This window comes from Cheilinus undulatus, linkage group 5 (genome assembly GCF_018320785.1).
Source record: "Cheilinus undulatus linkage group 5, ASM1832078v1, whole genome shotgun sequence".
Taxonomy (NCBI): Eukaryota; Metazoa; Chordata; class Actinopteri; order Labriformes; family Labridae; genus Cheilinus; species Cheilinus undulatus.
In genome coordinates this window covers 50406147-50421110 of record NC_054869.1, presented here as the reverse complement: position 1 = coordinate 50421110, position 14964 = coordinate 50406147, and the positions used below count along the sequence as shown (strand labels likewise).

The 14964-nt window shown below is 39.0% G+C and overlaps 1 protein-coding gene across 1 annotated transcript; it reads right to left on the bottom strand.

Annotated features, from left to right (window-relative positions):
* Positions 1-9533: 9533 nt before the first annotated feature.
* Positions 9534-12058, bottom strand: LOC121509230 (tripartite motif-containing protein 16-like). The gene has a single exon (XM_041786445.1). The coding sequence runs from the start codon at positions 11738-11740 to the stop codon at positions 10088-10090; it is 1653 nt and encodes a 550-aa protein (XP_041642379.1). The 5' UTR covers positions 11741-12058; the 3' UTR covers positions 9534-10087.
* Between the last annotated feature and the right edge of the window lie 2906 nt (positions 12059-14964).

Here is a 14964-nt window from a genome sequence, read left to right as displayed (position 1 = left end):
TAATTTTTATGACTCAACAAGGATATTATAAATCATCAAGAATAAGCTAATATTTTTATACTGGAGGAAAACTGCAGACCTCATACTGGCTGGTCAGTTCTAATAAAAATATCATATGATCTGGTGGGTCGGGTATAACTGCACCACGGGTCAGATTTGGCCCCCGGGCCTTGAGTTTGGCACCTGTGCTGTAGTGGATTCACGCAAGATGAGACTTCACGAGAATTGCAAGGCTCATTCCCAAAACAAAAGGTATATCTCGATATATTTGTCCGTGAAGAAGGAATAAAAACAGATTCAGTTTTGAGTCAAATCCACATGAACTGAATAACTGTCTTTTATTGAACCAGTTGCATAGGAGAACATGAACATTAATTATATGAAAAAAAACTACCTGTATATAAATTAGTAAAGAATGAATTAAATTACATCAAGAAATAAAGTTAATTATTAAAGTATTAAATAAAGTAATAAGTAGTTCTATAAAGTGAATTTCTTCCTTGCAAAACAAAATGCATATAGCTGTGCAAATAAGCAAAATGTAAAAAGAGAAAATACAAAACAAAAATAGCATTTACTACATCTGACAAAGTAGCTTTTCTCTGAGATTGGTAGTTCTTTCCATTAAAAGTGCTTTCTCTTGTGAACAGCCTGAGTCCTGAACATTCAAATATTTTGTTTTAACAAACAACGTAAACTGACATAGGAAATGTAACAAATATGCCTCTCTGTGTTAAGCTCACAAAACAGGAAATATGTGAGAACAAAAACTTGGCGATATATTCCCACTTTTTACCTTTTCTTTCATAGAGCTTTGTGCAGGATAACGAAACTTGAAGTGTGCACTGTTTTGGTGCAAGGGGCTGTGAGGACTTCACACTTTGTGTCGTGGCACGAAGTTTCACACACTCTTCGTACTGCACCCTGTGCCACTGCTGCAAATTATGATAGAGATTCGTCGTGCTTGAGCCTTTGGTTGTGACTTGTTTTCGGCACTTTCTACAAAACATTAATTTGCTGCTCGTCTTAAGTGTTAAAACCAAACCATCTCCAAATGACAGCCACTATTTTTCTTGTGACCAACTAACTCTTCGCCTACGCTCGTTTTGCTAGCAGTCTCCATGTTGTCTCTGTTGTTGTAGTGGGGGGGGGTCCTTGAGTTACGTGAGGTCTCGGAGGGAGACGGAGGGGTTGGCTTCTGACTTTCGTGAAGTTTCGGAGGGTAATGGAGGCAGGGAAGGACAAAGAGCAACACAGAGTCAAGAGAAGTAGGCAAAATGGTGACTCACGTTCAAGTATTTTAACGTAAAACAAATTCTATCAATATAAACAATATGGTCTTACTTCATATCTCGTTCAAAAATATATGGATATATCTTGTAAACTCGATTTATAACCCAGTCCTAGTGGGAAGAAGTGAAAACTTATTTAATCCTACCCCTTCTGAAGAAATTATAACAGCATTTTACCCCATTCATGCATGTTTAAACGACCAAAAGACAATATTTGGGGAATTTAAACAGGTATTTTGGGAGAAATACAACACAAATTGTAGAGAGGACACATAAAACAAAAAACAAACTTATAAAGGTCCACCAATGGAGACAAATGAATTGGATTGAGGCCCCATCTTGCACTGTGGCTCATTCTCATTCTCTCTGTGTTGTTTGCACTGTGGTTGTCTGAGAATTTTCTGACACAATCTCTGGACAGATGGATCTGATACCAGGCTCTGTCAAGGACCTGGTTTGCATCAATTCTCTTCTGTTCCATCTCCTCTCTAGCAAGCTTGTTAAAAAAGTCCTTTGTTTCTTTCTTCTCCCGCCCTTCCATGGTGAAACTATTCACTAGAGATGTTCTGGGTTTTTTTTTCCAGAATTTAGCTGGTATCTTGTAATCATCCCTGTCTAACTGATACCACTGAATTTCAACCTGATCACGTGTGGTTTCTAAATACTGGAGTTTCAATCCTGGGCCTCCTTTTCCCTGTGCAGGTTTTTCTCATTGATATAGTGTTTATGATTACTACTCTTTAACTGTGCTGATTTAACAGCCTGTTGCTTTTTCTCCTGCACATGAATATCAACCAGACGTTTGAGTCTGGCTCCCTCTTCTGTTTCTGCCTGCATCTCTTTGAAACTCATCCGTTTCTTTTCCTCCACTCTCCCTTCATTAGCTTCAACATGCTTGAGGACTTGCTGTTTCTTGAGGTGAGATTTTTGCTGCTCTTTTCTTAGAGCCTCTTCTGCCTCCAGCCTCATATTCTCCCCAAGCTGTCTTTCCTTGTCTTCAGCATTCTTCTGTCGCTCTCTCTTCAGTTTAATCAGAGCCTTGTTCTCCTCATTCACATAACTGGCCATTAAGTGAGAGTTGAACTTTCTGACACGATCTCTGGACAGATGAATCTGACCCCTGGCTCTGTCAAGGAGCCGGTTGGCCTCAGACCTCTTCTGCTCCATCTTCTCTAGAGCAACCTTGTTGAAGAAGTTTTCTCTTTCTTGCTTGATGTGGACTTGCATGGTCTCCATGCTCTTATTGGGATAGTCCAGTTCAGTCTTCATTTTGAAAACTTTAGACGCCTGCTCCGCTTTCTGTTTCAAAAATTCTTTTGGTGTGGGATCTGGCTGCACCCCTGAGAAAAGCAACTATTAATGGCTGCACGGCTGCTGGAAGGCAGAGTTGGATTGGCTAGATCCAACTCCGCCAACATCCATTACGTCATATCACATGCTTCATTCAGGGCAAGTCGGAATTACGGAAGCCTGCTTCATTTACATACCTTATAAGTCAAAATAATAAAAATGATATTTCCAACATTCTTCAGCCCTAATTGGGACTTTGATTTATTTATTAGATAGGTGGTAAAGGCAGGTAGTTGTGCTTGTTTACTTCCCTGTACTTCAGTATTTGTGACCTTACTTACTGGAGGTCAGCAAGACTATTTCTTTTTTCTATTTTTGTTTTCTATTTTTTGTAAGGATAGTGTTAAAATCCTAACATATAAGCCGAGCCAACAGCTAAGAACACTTTGTTTTTCTCCATATAATATTGTGTTGGTTATAATACACAACAATGTATTACTTATGTTTGTGGAGAATATTAAATTTGAGGAACTTCAAATAATAAAAATGACAATAAAAATTGGACATTAAATCACAATCTCAATATTGGAAAGTAATCATGATTAAATTATTTTCCTGAATCATTCAGACCCAAATATGAGTTGCTGAATGACGACAGTCCATCTCCAAAGTTGAATGTCAAAGTTTGATTTAATCTTGTACACTGATAGTTTATCAAACCGTCCTTTTGAAACACGTCTGGTTGGCTATGCAGTGTTGAATAATTAGGAAGTTGTGGAAGAAGAATATCTGATGGTACTCCAGCTCAGGTGGCTGAATTGTATACGTATCAGAGTTTGCATTCCTTTAAAGGACAGAGTGGCTTCGTTATACACAGACTCAGAGGGCACAGTTGGTGCAGCACAGGTTTTTGCTGGATGAGGGGATTTCTTTAATCTTCAGGAAAGTCAGTTAAACATCACAAATTAACCCAAAATTTGCTTGATGCTATTATATGACCCTTGTTTAAGTGTGGGACACACACCTCTGGTTGTGATCCTGTTTCTCATGTAAATGTGGGGATTGATGCTGCAGCCAAACAAATAGCCATGTCCACTTACTGAGTGATAACATGAAGTTCTTCTGTTAAGACTAAGAAGTTGAGTGATTTGTTATTTTCAGAGCATTATAACACTACTGACAGTGGGGAGATAAATATTTGGGTGTGTAATGGTTGCTTTTAAGACATTGAGTCTGGTAATCTGTCTGTCCACGTTGTCTCCTCCATGTCTTGGCACACGGGCCAACACATGTAGGAAAAGGAGGGATAAATGAGATCATTTGGTCACAATAGCTCATTTCTGGCATAATAAATACTACAACCATGATAAACAATTGCTGTTGTGGAAACAAGATAATCATGATGAAATTATTACTGAGCCATGTATGGCTTAGTTCATAGGATTTGTCATTTAAGGTTTTAGTCTTGATATACTACAGTAGTAGTTCTTTTTGTCGATTGTTATTCTGCATAATTATTATTGATATGTTAATATTTTGTCGCTCATTTATGTTCACTAATTTCCTTTTTCCAGCCTTTAGGGTATCTGAATTTGATGAGTGTATGTGTGCAGATGTGGTATAATCAAGGAGCGTCTATTAATGGTCATGGCTTTGATACTATTAAAGTCATCAGGGGTATGTAATTTTGCCTACAAATACATGTTAGTCATTACTGGCATGGTTTCAACTTCAGCAGAAGCACACCAAACACAACCACATAAAGTTCTGATGGGGAGGACTATGTCCACAGGGACTGGTCCACCTTTGACCCCACACAAAGTTACCCTGTTATGGACTGATAAGATATGACTGACATGACGGGACTGAGTGTGAAACAATTAACTGAAATCTTGAGAAAGTTTCATTTACAGGTTTCCAGCAGACCCCCACAGCCATCAGAAGAGTCTATTCATCCTTTTGAATGTGGTGATTTTGTACTAATCAAGTCCTTGTACGAGGTGTCTCTATCTCCTAGGTGCTTTAGGTGTTACCAGGTGTTGTTGGTCTACAGGACAGCACTGGAGGTCAAGGGCAGAGCAGAATGGGTTCATGCGATCTGTTGCAGGCAGTCTCCCACTTCCAGGGAGGTGCAAAGTCAAGAAGAGGATTCATGTGCAATTTCCAACTCCTCATCCTCCTCCTGCTGACCGCAGGGGTTCCTACAACAGAGCTGGGTGGTGTTGGTGATCCTGGCCAGGAGGCTGGGCTGATGGGTGCGACAGTGCTTCCTGAGGAGTGCGAAAGCTCTCGTGCTCCCCTCAACAAGTTTGCTGCAAGTGCTGAGGAAACCTCTTTCTCTCCTTTTGCCTCGGAGAAAAGTCAAGTTTCCCCTTTTGCCAAAAAGAATGCCCCATTTCTTCTTTTTGCCCCAAGGAAGTCCCAGTTACCCTGTTTGCCATGAAGGACGCCCCTGTTGCCCCTTTGACCCCAAAGGGAATCGTGTTTGTTCCTTTTGCCCCTGAGGAACCTCCAGCCCAATCCTTGGCCCTTACAACGTAACCTGATTCCCCTTTCTCCCTTGATACAACAACAGCCCCTTTGCCCCTGAAACAACAGAATTTTGTTTCTTTGAATGCACACACTGATGCAGCCCCAGCACCGTTCACATTGAACACCTCGCACACACTGAGAACAGAACTAGAAGAAAAGACTAAAGACTGTTCTGAGATCAGCAAAGACTCTGTTTGCGCTACACATGCACACACAACAACCCCTCACACAGTGGCTGAGGCCAGAGCACCAGAGTCATACATGAACCTTAAGACTGCTGTAACACACACACATGCTATCAGACACACACACATGCACATAGTGCGCTCAAGAAAGAAGATTCACCAAGAGACTGGAAATGTGAATGATTTCAATGTTGTTGAAATAAAGGATAAACATTCTTTTTTCTCTCCTTACAGGTGCAGCCGAAATGCAAACTGTATTTTCAGTGGCCTCTGGACAGGTGTAAAATAGATGAGTGTATTATCATCTTTCCTAGGTTTTACACTGGAGGTAGACAAATTTGGGGTGCTCATCATGCAAAATCTGGTACTGAAAAGAATATCACATAAAAAAAATTAGGGTTGCTCTGACCCCTGAGAATCTGTTGAAAGAAACTCCTGATTTGTGGTGTTTTACCAAACAATAATGTTGACAAATCTGAAGTGTAATGAGTGGTTGGTGAGTTTTCAGATAAATCCAGGTGTTCAAATTAATTGTGTTTATCCAGAGGGGGACAATCCAACTATTTTAAGAACTTATGTGCCTTTTCCAAAAGAAGAAAAGAATGAATCTAAACATGTCAGTAACTGGTGAGGATCCTTATCCTTTAAAGAAAGTTCATTCAGCTCTTGGGTTGATGGTAGATTATGTACGTGAACGTAATCTTACCAAATGCTGGTTGTGCCAAAACATGCCAGAATCCATGAATTCTGCTATCTTTATTCCTATGCCATTTTTCAAAGCTGATTATCAGGTTACAAATTGGAATAATTTAGCTTCATGAATGGAGGAAGGTGGTGGAATGTTTTTCTCTGGCATATCCAATGGGTAAAACTGAGTTTCTCAAGTATTTGAGCTAAGGTGAAGATACAGTGGTAGAGGTAAATGCACATTACTTACCTACAGGTGTTAAAATTACTAAATTTTATATCTTTCATTTAAGTAGGCTTCCAGTTAAGTTATTTCTAATTCTGGTTCAAACTAATTGCACTTTAATTGAACTTCAGCCTTGGTTTGGAACTAAGTCATTTTAGAGTGTCACAGTTACAAAACATAACCATTTTGGATGAGAAAACACCCCTAAGAGACTGCTCAAGTTATATTCCACCTGTTCAAGCTCTTAGTTTGCAGAATGTGTCTCTTTGTTTCAGAGGTGTAGGATGCAGAGATGAAGATAAATCCTCAGGACAGAGCCAGTGTACATCAGAGGTTAATGTCACTCACACAGCTTCCCCTACCAGAGAGAGTTTATCTAATTTGTGGTGATAGAGCTTACAGTTGCATGCCATTTACCTTCCTACAGGGAGTTTATTTGGTTTATCTAGTTCCTATGATAAGACAGGTCAGAGCTGCAGAGTTAGCTGCAGATGAACCACATCTTAGAAAGAGAGGAGAAATCTCCAATTTCAAAGAGGTTGCAAGTATTTTTATTACATCTTCTGGTGTTTATGTCTCTCAACAAGAAATTATGGTTCTATCTAAAGTACTAGAAAATCATCTAAATGCTTCTTGCAAAGCCATGTTAGCTGAACATAAAGAACTCCTGGAGGTCAAGACTGTAGTCCTGCAAAACCGTATGGCTTTAGATCTGCTTCTAGCAGTTCAGGGAGGGACATGTAAAGTTCTTAATACTGAGTGTTGTTCCTTTATTTCTGATGCCACAAATATGGTCCATGATACAGCCATAGCTATCAAAACACTACAAGAGGCTAATGGAGTTGCTTTTGGTAACTTTTCAGGACTGGGGTAGTGAAATTCTTATCTTCACTTCTGATAATTCTCCTTACAGTTTTAGTTCTGGGATAATGTGTGATAACCCTGTGTAAACTGATTGTGAAATAGAAACAAATACGGTGGTGAATCAATCCTCTAAGATAGAGTTAAATACTAATGACAGGTTTTGTGAGGTTTGGATTCCTGCAGGTATGCCAGATGATTCTGATTCATGGATAACTAATGATTCATGGGAAAGGGTTTCTGAGCTTTAAACTGTTTGGGTTGAAGGTACAGTTTGACAATGTTAATGTTAGAAGTTCTGACGGATTTTGTGCTCAAGAGACAGATGATATTTTAGCCTGCAAAGGTTAATACTATAACATTTGATGAAGGTTCTTGTTTTAAATTCTTTCATGATTTAAAGTTTCACTCAATCTATATGATGATGAGGTTACTGGTTGTATAATTACCATTATAATTACACACGTGGACAAAATTGTTGGTACCCCTCTGTTAATGAAAGAAAAACCCACAGTGGTCACAGAAATAACTTGAATCTGACTAAATTAATAATAAATACAAATTCAATGAAAATTAACCAATGAAAATCAGACATTGCTTTTGTATTGTGGTTCAACAGCAGGTATTTTGGCCCACTCCTCATGAGCAAACTGCTCCAGTTGTCTCAGGTTTGAAGGGTGCCTCCTCCAGATGCCATGTTTCAGCTCCTTCCACAGATGTTCAATAGGATTTAGATCAGGGCTCATAGAAGGCCACTTCAGAATAGTCCAATGTTTTGCTCTTAGCCATTCTTGGGTGTTTTTAGCTGTGTGTTTTGGGTCATTATCCTGTTACAAGACCCATGACCTGCGACTGAGACCAAGTTTTCTGACACTGGGCTGCACATTTCTCTCTAGAATACCTTGATAGTCTTGAGATTTCATTGTACCCTGCACAGATTCAAGACACCCTGTGTCAGATTCAGCAAAGCAGCCCCAGAACATAACAGAGCCTCCTCCATGTTTCACAGTAGGGACAGTGCTCTTTTCTTGGTATGCTTCATTTTTGCATCTGTGAACATAGAGCTGATGTGCCTTGCCAAAAAGTTCCAGTTTTGTCTGGTCTGTCCATAGGACATTCTCCCAGAAGCTTTGTGGCTTGTCAACATGCAGTTTGGCAAATTCCAGTCTTGCTTTTTTATGATTTGTTTTCAACAGTGGTGTCCTCCTTGGTCATCTCCCATGAAGTCCACTTTGGCTCAGACAATGACAGATGGCGCGATCTGACACTGATGTACCTTGACCTTGGAGTTCACCTTTAATGTCTTTGGAGGGTGTTCTGGGCTCTTTTGCTACCATTCGTATTATCCGTCTCTTCGATTTGTCATCAATTTTCCTCCTGCAGCCACCTCCAGGGAGGTTAGCTACAGTCCTGTGGATCTTAAATTTCTGAATAATATGTGCAACTGTAGTCACAGGAACATCAAGCTGCTTGGAGATGGTCTTATAGCCTTTACCTTTAACATGCTTGTCTATAATTTTCTTTTTAATCTCCTGAGACAACTCTCTCCTTCGCTTCCTCTGGTCCATGTTTAGTGTGGTACACACCATGTCACCAAACAGCACAGTGACTACTTGTCACCCTTTAAATAGGCCGACTGACTGATTACAAGTTTGTAGACACCTGTGATGCTAATTAGAGGACTCACCTTGGTTGAACATGTCCCTATGGTCACATTATTTTCAATATGTTGTAGGGGTACCATCATTTTTGTCCCGGCCTGTTTCATGAGTTTTTTTTTTTTTTTAATAATTCTGTTGAACCACAGTTCAAAAGCAATGTCTGATTTTCATTGGTTAATTTTCATTGAATTTTTATTTATTATTTTTTCAGATTCAAGTTATTTCTGTGACCATTGTGGGTTTTTCTTTCATTAACAGAGGGGTACCAACAATTTTGTCCACGTGTGTACTTCCCTACATTTGTGTTGATATTTAATCCACATTTTAAAAGTCTAACAGGCACCAAATAAAGATCTGTTTGGGAGTAAGAAGACCGGCTCTTACTAATGAGCTGAGCCAAAATGATGAAAAAGTTTTTAAAGTTGAGCGGTGAGAACTATTGGAGTATTTTAGATGAACAAGAATGAATTTACCAACAACCCAGATTATGATGTGAATGGAGACCTGTTAGCCAAGGCTCAGTGGAAAAGAGACATGCCATATTTAACCCAGAGTATTTCATAGCAGGAGTGTCCAACTGGGATATAAAGATCTTTTTACAAGGTAGTCCTGACTGAGACAGCAGCATGAGACATTAGAACAACAGATTTGAACCAGTGTTTCAAATTTAGATTTATTTATTTTATTTTAAACATTTTGAAGAAATTTTAAATATACAAAATGATAATCAAGCAAAGTTACAATAATTAAAAAAAAACTACTTATTTCTAAGAAAAGCAAAGCCTCCCCAAGACCCACATGAATAAAATAGTGATCGATTACCATCTAAAATCAACATCAATTTTTTGCTAATATATGCCAATCTAATCTTGTCAACTTCAGAGCAGAAAAAGCCTCGCACCATGAGACCTGAGATAGCCAAAGGTTTTTATCATTTGGTCACTGTAATAAAGTAAATCTGTATCATAAACAAATAGAAATAGTGTCAGTATAAAGAACATTCACATATATCATTCACATATATTAATTTATATATGAACATACTGAATTATGGTCTAAGTAAGCATCCAGCCAAGTGAGTGCTACTCCTCTTATTCCATATTTCTGAAGTTTTATTATTAATAATTGATGACCTACTGTGTCAGATTCATGCAGCAGATTCTTTGTTTGAAGTGTCTGATGTTATTTCTTCTACAAAATTCCATGAGAGCCACTGAAGATGTCGTGTTATTTCTAAATCTGTTTGGTTGGTGAATGAGGTCCAATCAGCTCTCAGCAACAAACATGAAGAAAAATCAAGCTGAAGGATTCAAACACAGAAGTTAACCCAATTTTCCTTTAAATGACTTCTGTCTACTTCAGCTTACACAGCTCAGCAGTGGAACCAACATAAAGTCCAGCATGTAGAGGCTGAGTGAATGTGGTGTGGACTCTGTGGAGGAGAGTCATGGTTTCAGAGATGCTGTAGAAGGACAGAATACCTGCTCTGTGATCCAGGTACACTCCCACTCTGGAGGACCAAGGACCAGAGACAGGAGTCAGGACGTCGTTGTGCCAAAACTCATAACCACTGTCACCACAACATAACACCCAAGATTTGTCATTGCATCCAAACACACATCCATCCCCTTTTCTGCTGATATTCTTGTATGCGACTGCTACATCAACTCTTCCTCTACTCTCCACCTCCCAGTAACAACGTCCAGTCAGACTCTCTCGACTCAGGACTTGATAACATGAAAGACCAGTGAATCTATCTGGGTGACTAGGATAAGGCAGTGACATTGTCCATGTAACATTTCTGTCCTCATCAGATAATAACAGATTTCTATTTGCTGTGTTTGGATCCAGTGTGATGTCACATGAATATCTGATGAACTCCTCTCTGGTCTTGGGCTCTGGTTGTGGCAGTAAAACATCCACTTCAGTCACTGTGAGAGAGATGTTTGTCCATGTCTCTGTCAGGACGTCCTGTAGTTTCTCTCTGACTGCTGACACAGCCGCTGTCACTTCTTCAAAGTACCTCAGAGGACGGATATGGATGCTGGATGAGTGTGTAGGTTGTCTGAGTGTTGACAGTGAGGGGTAGTCGTGTAGAAACTGGTTGTGATCCTGTGTTTGTGACAGCGTCTGCAGCTCGCTGTCTTTCCTCTTCAGCTCAGCGATCTCCTGCCTCAGCTTCTCCTCCAGCTCTTTGACTCGACTCACTTGGCTTTCCTGCTGGGATCGGACCTGCTGGCTCACATCAGAGCGTCGTGTCTCTATGAGATGGATCAGCTGGGTGAAGATCTCCTGGCTGTCCTCCACTGCTTTATCAGCGGAGCGATTGATGGCCTCTGCTTCCTGTTGAAGCAGCTTCACATCTTTCTCTCTGTCCTGGATTCTCTGCTGGATGTTTTGTCGACTCACCTCCAGCTCTCTCTGCCTCTCGGCCCTCTCTGCTGCAGCTGAGACCGTGTCGTGGCCTTTATGCTCGTCCAATAAACAGATAGTACAGATAGACTGCTGATCAGTGCGACAGAATATCTTCATCACCTCATCATGAAGAGAGCAGACGTTCTCCTGGAGCTTCTTGGACGGCTCCACCAGCTTGTGTTTCTTCAAAGGAGCTGATTCAAAATGAGGCTGAAGGTGATTCTGACAGTAAGAGGCCAGACATTGCAGACAGGACTTTTGGGCTCTCAGTTTCCTCCCGGTGCAGACGTCACAGGCCACATCTTCAGCTCCAGCATAGCAGTGATCAGCAGGAGCAGCTTGAAGTCCACTCTTCTTCAGCTTCTTTTCTAAATCTGCTATTTTTTTTTGCAAGAAAGTCCTCCATGTGAAGGTCTGCCTGCACTGAGGGCAGCTGTAGAGTTTTTTCTCATCCTCTTTATCCCAGTGGGTTTGAAGACACTTCATGCAGTAGCTGTGTCCACAGGAAAAAGTCACCAGATCCTTCAGTAGATCCAGACAAATGGAACAAGAGATGGTTTCCTGATCCAGCTGAATTCCTTTCTGCGCCATTTCAGCTCTCAGAGACAACGACCGTCTGAGTTTGAGTTCCTGAGAAATGAAACTAGTTTGAGCTCTGATCTGTACAGCATGTGTTTGTGCTGTGAACGTCAGCTCCTGTTGCTCACACCCATCTTCAAACTGTAGATCTGATTGGGAGAGAATGAGGAAGTGTTGAGTCAGAGAGGAGCTGGCTGTAAGAGAAAGGTGGGAGGGATTATAAAGCTCTGCCTCAGTCCAGGAATAGAAACAGCTCAGTGGAATTTGAACTTTGTTATCTTTTTAACAACGAATCCTGAGTCCAGCGCTGCTCTACATCTGAAAACATTTGAATTTTAAATTCTACATCTTTAGAATCTTGCACTTAAACTTCAAAATTCATTAAAAAAATTTTATGTTGAGCTCCTGCATCACCTCAGATATTTAGATTTTTCAGAGGCACATAAATCCTTTATTTCCATAGTTGTTTTTTTCTGTTTGGTTACAGAGGCTCTCATGAGTGATAGGACGTGTAAAACCCCAGGTCCTTTAAAGTTGGCATGTTGTGAAAAATGTGAATACAAACAGAATACAGTGTTGTTCAAATCCTTTTCATTTTATATCCACTTAAATACAACACAGGAACAAGAAGTGTATTGTTCCAACTGATTCATTTTATTTTTGAAAATATACTCGTGATTTATTCTTTTCCCTTTTGTTATAAAAAATCCTGAAAGTATTTTAAATCATTACAGCAAATGGCAAGAATCCTCATCTTCAGATTGCACAAAGAGTTAAAACGCTAGATGATGAAGGATCATATATTTTATTATATACTATATTTTTTTTTATCTGTGTACTAAATATGAATTTTAAATACATTTTTTATCATAGTTTAATTCTGTTCAATTATATTTCATATTAACTTAAAATTGCATAATAGTTATTTATATTCTGTTAACATATATGCTGTTTATGCATATATACTTATTTATATGCGTGTGTAATTCCAAAGATATCACAATATATCGATATCAGCAGCCCTGTTTCACAACACGTATCATATCACTAGATTCTTGTCAATACTCAGCCCTTGCTAAGGGTCAAGGGTCAGATAGCCTTGAAATGAAGGTTTTTCAGGACGGCACTGAACAAGTGGCTGCAAAGTTGTCATTGGCAATGGAAACAGTTACAATGTGGCTTCAAGACTCTCGTCTCACTCTCAGTACTGATAAAACTGTCACGATGTATTTTTAAACAGAGAAATATGGTTTTCACAAATATTTATGTCAATGGACAAATGATCAAAAATGTTAATGAGTTTAAATACCTGAGTGTGTCAAACATTGAAGACTAACATAGCAAACTTTAGACTCATTAGGAACTCTATAACAGTTGAAGCATCTAAATCATATTTAAATGCTGTGATTTGATCTCATTGTCATTATTGTATATCGTGCCGGTCTCAGGCAAACAAGACTGTCTTAAAACCCATCAGGTCACTCCACAAACCAGCCCTGAAAATCCTAGACCAGGGGTGTCAAACTCAATCACAGCAGGGGCTGGATTCTGGATTCAGGTCTAACCTGAGGGCCTAACAGGGTCAACATTTAACTAGAAACTGTCATCATCATATCATCAGTAATGAATTATGGAGAAAAAAACCTTAAGCACTGATGATATGATGATTTTTAGATTAAGATAAAGCTAAAATAGAAATTTTAAAGGCTCAAAATTTGAGATAATAAGTCAAACTTATAAGATCAGAAGGTCAGAACATGAAATTACAAGTCAAAAAAAGTTTTCTTTTAAAGGGAATTACATGAGATAAATTTAAAATCATAAATTTTAAAGGTCAAAAAATGAGATGAAACTGGAAATCACGAGTTTTATCAGTGAAATATGGGATAAAATTCAAAATAATACATTTTAAAATTCAAAATATGAGATAAAATGTCACAATCATGAGTTTTAAAGTCAAAGATGCAAAATAAAATTCAAAATGATAAGTTCTAAGGGTTAAAATACAAGCTACAACCGGAAAATGTAAGTTTTCTCAGTCAAAATATGATTGAGTAATTCAAAATCCCGAGTTTGAGGGGTCACAATATCAGAGTTTTATCCATCAAAATATGAGATAACATTCAAAATAATGCATTTTAAAATGAAAAAATATGAGATTAAAAGTCAAAATCATGAATTTTAAAGGTCAAACTATAGGATAAAACTGGAAATTGTGGGTTTTAAAGGTAAAAATTGGAGAATACATTTAAAGTCACAAGTTTAAAAGGTGACTTAAAATTTAAAATTGTGAATCTTAAAGGTCTAAATATTACATTAAAAAAGTCATATTTATAGTAATATAAATATATATAATATAGTCAGGGCTTGACATTAACTTTTTTGCTGACAAGCCACAGTGGCTAGTGGTTTTGTAAACTTACTAGCCACTAGTGATGGGTTGTGAGCAAAAGCTTTGTAGTGAATCAAAAGAGCCGGCTTGCATAGAGTGAGAGCCGGCTCCCAGCTTTTTTCTTTTCGCTGCTTTCGCTCCTTTAGCTCTCATAGTGCTCAGCCCCAACTCTGGTCAGAACTTTGTTTTGATTGGCCAGCACGGTGGCCATGTGGCCAATCACATGGGAGGATAAAGGATTGTACCATTATGTGAAAACAGAGAGGGGGGTGTGGCTACCCGATCCATCCCAGAAATCCGATTTGTACTGCACATGTGCAAATACGCGTCTACATCCGCTTAGCATTAATTCTAACCCTAACCAGTGGAATTTAAATGTTAAACCTAAGAATGGTTTTGTAACAGAAAAAATGCACAAAATTAGGCAATTATAGGGCTTCTCATAAAAACACTGAATGCAAAAGGGTTTTCAACACACTAACCATTATTTTTTTGCGAAGTTAAGGTAAAATATAGGGCTACAAAAGATCCTAAATAAAGAGCCGTTTGGGAGTCAAAAGAGCCGGCTCTTCTTTGGGAGCTCTGAAAAGAGCCAAACTTCTCATCCCCACAAGCCACTGGGTATTTCCGCTAGCCACAATTTTGGTGTTTGGAAACTATGACCTATATGCCAAATTTGGTACAAAGGGTATGATATGACACACATGCTCTACCTTCACTCATCAATATGATCAATATCAGCTCTCCTCTTTATAAAGCACTTCTCCCTACACAGCACACTACAGAGATATGTCATACTTCACTGTTAGAGACAGTCATCTAAGACTCAAGACTCTTAGATTTT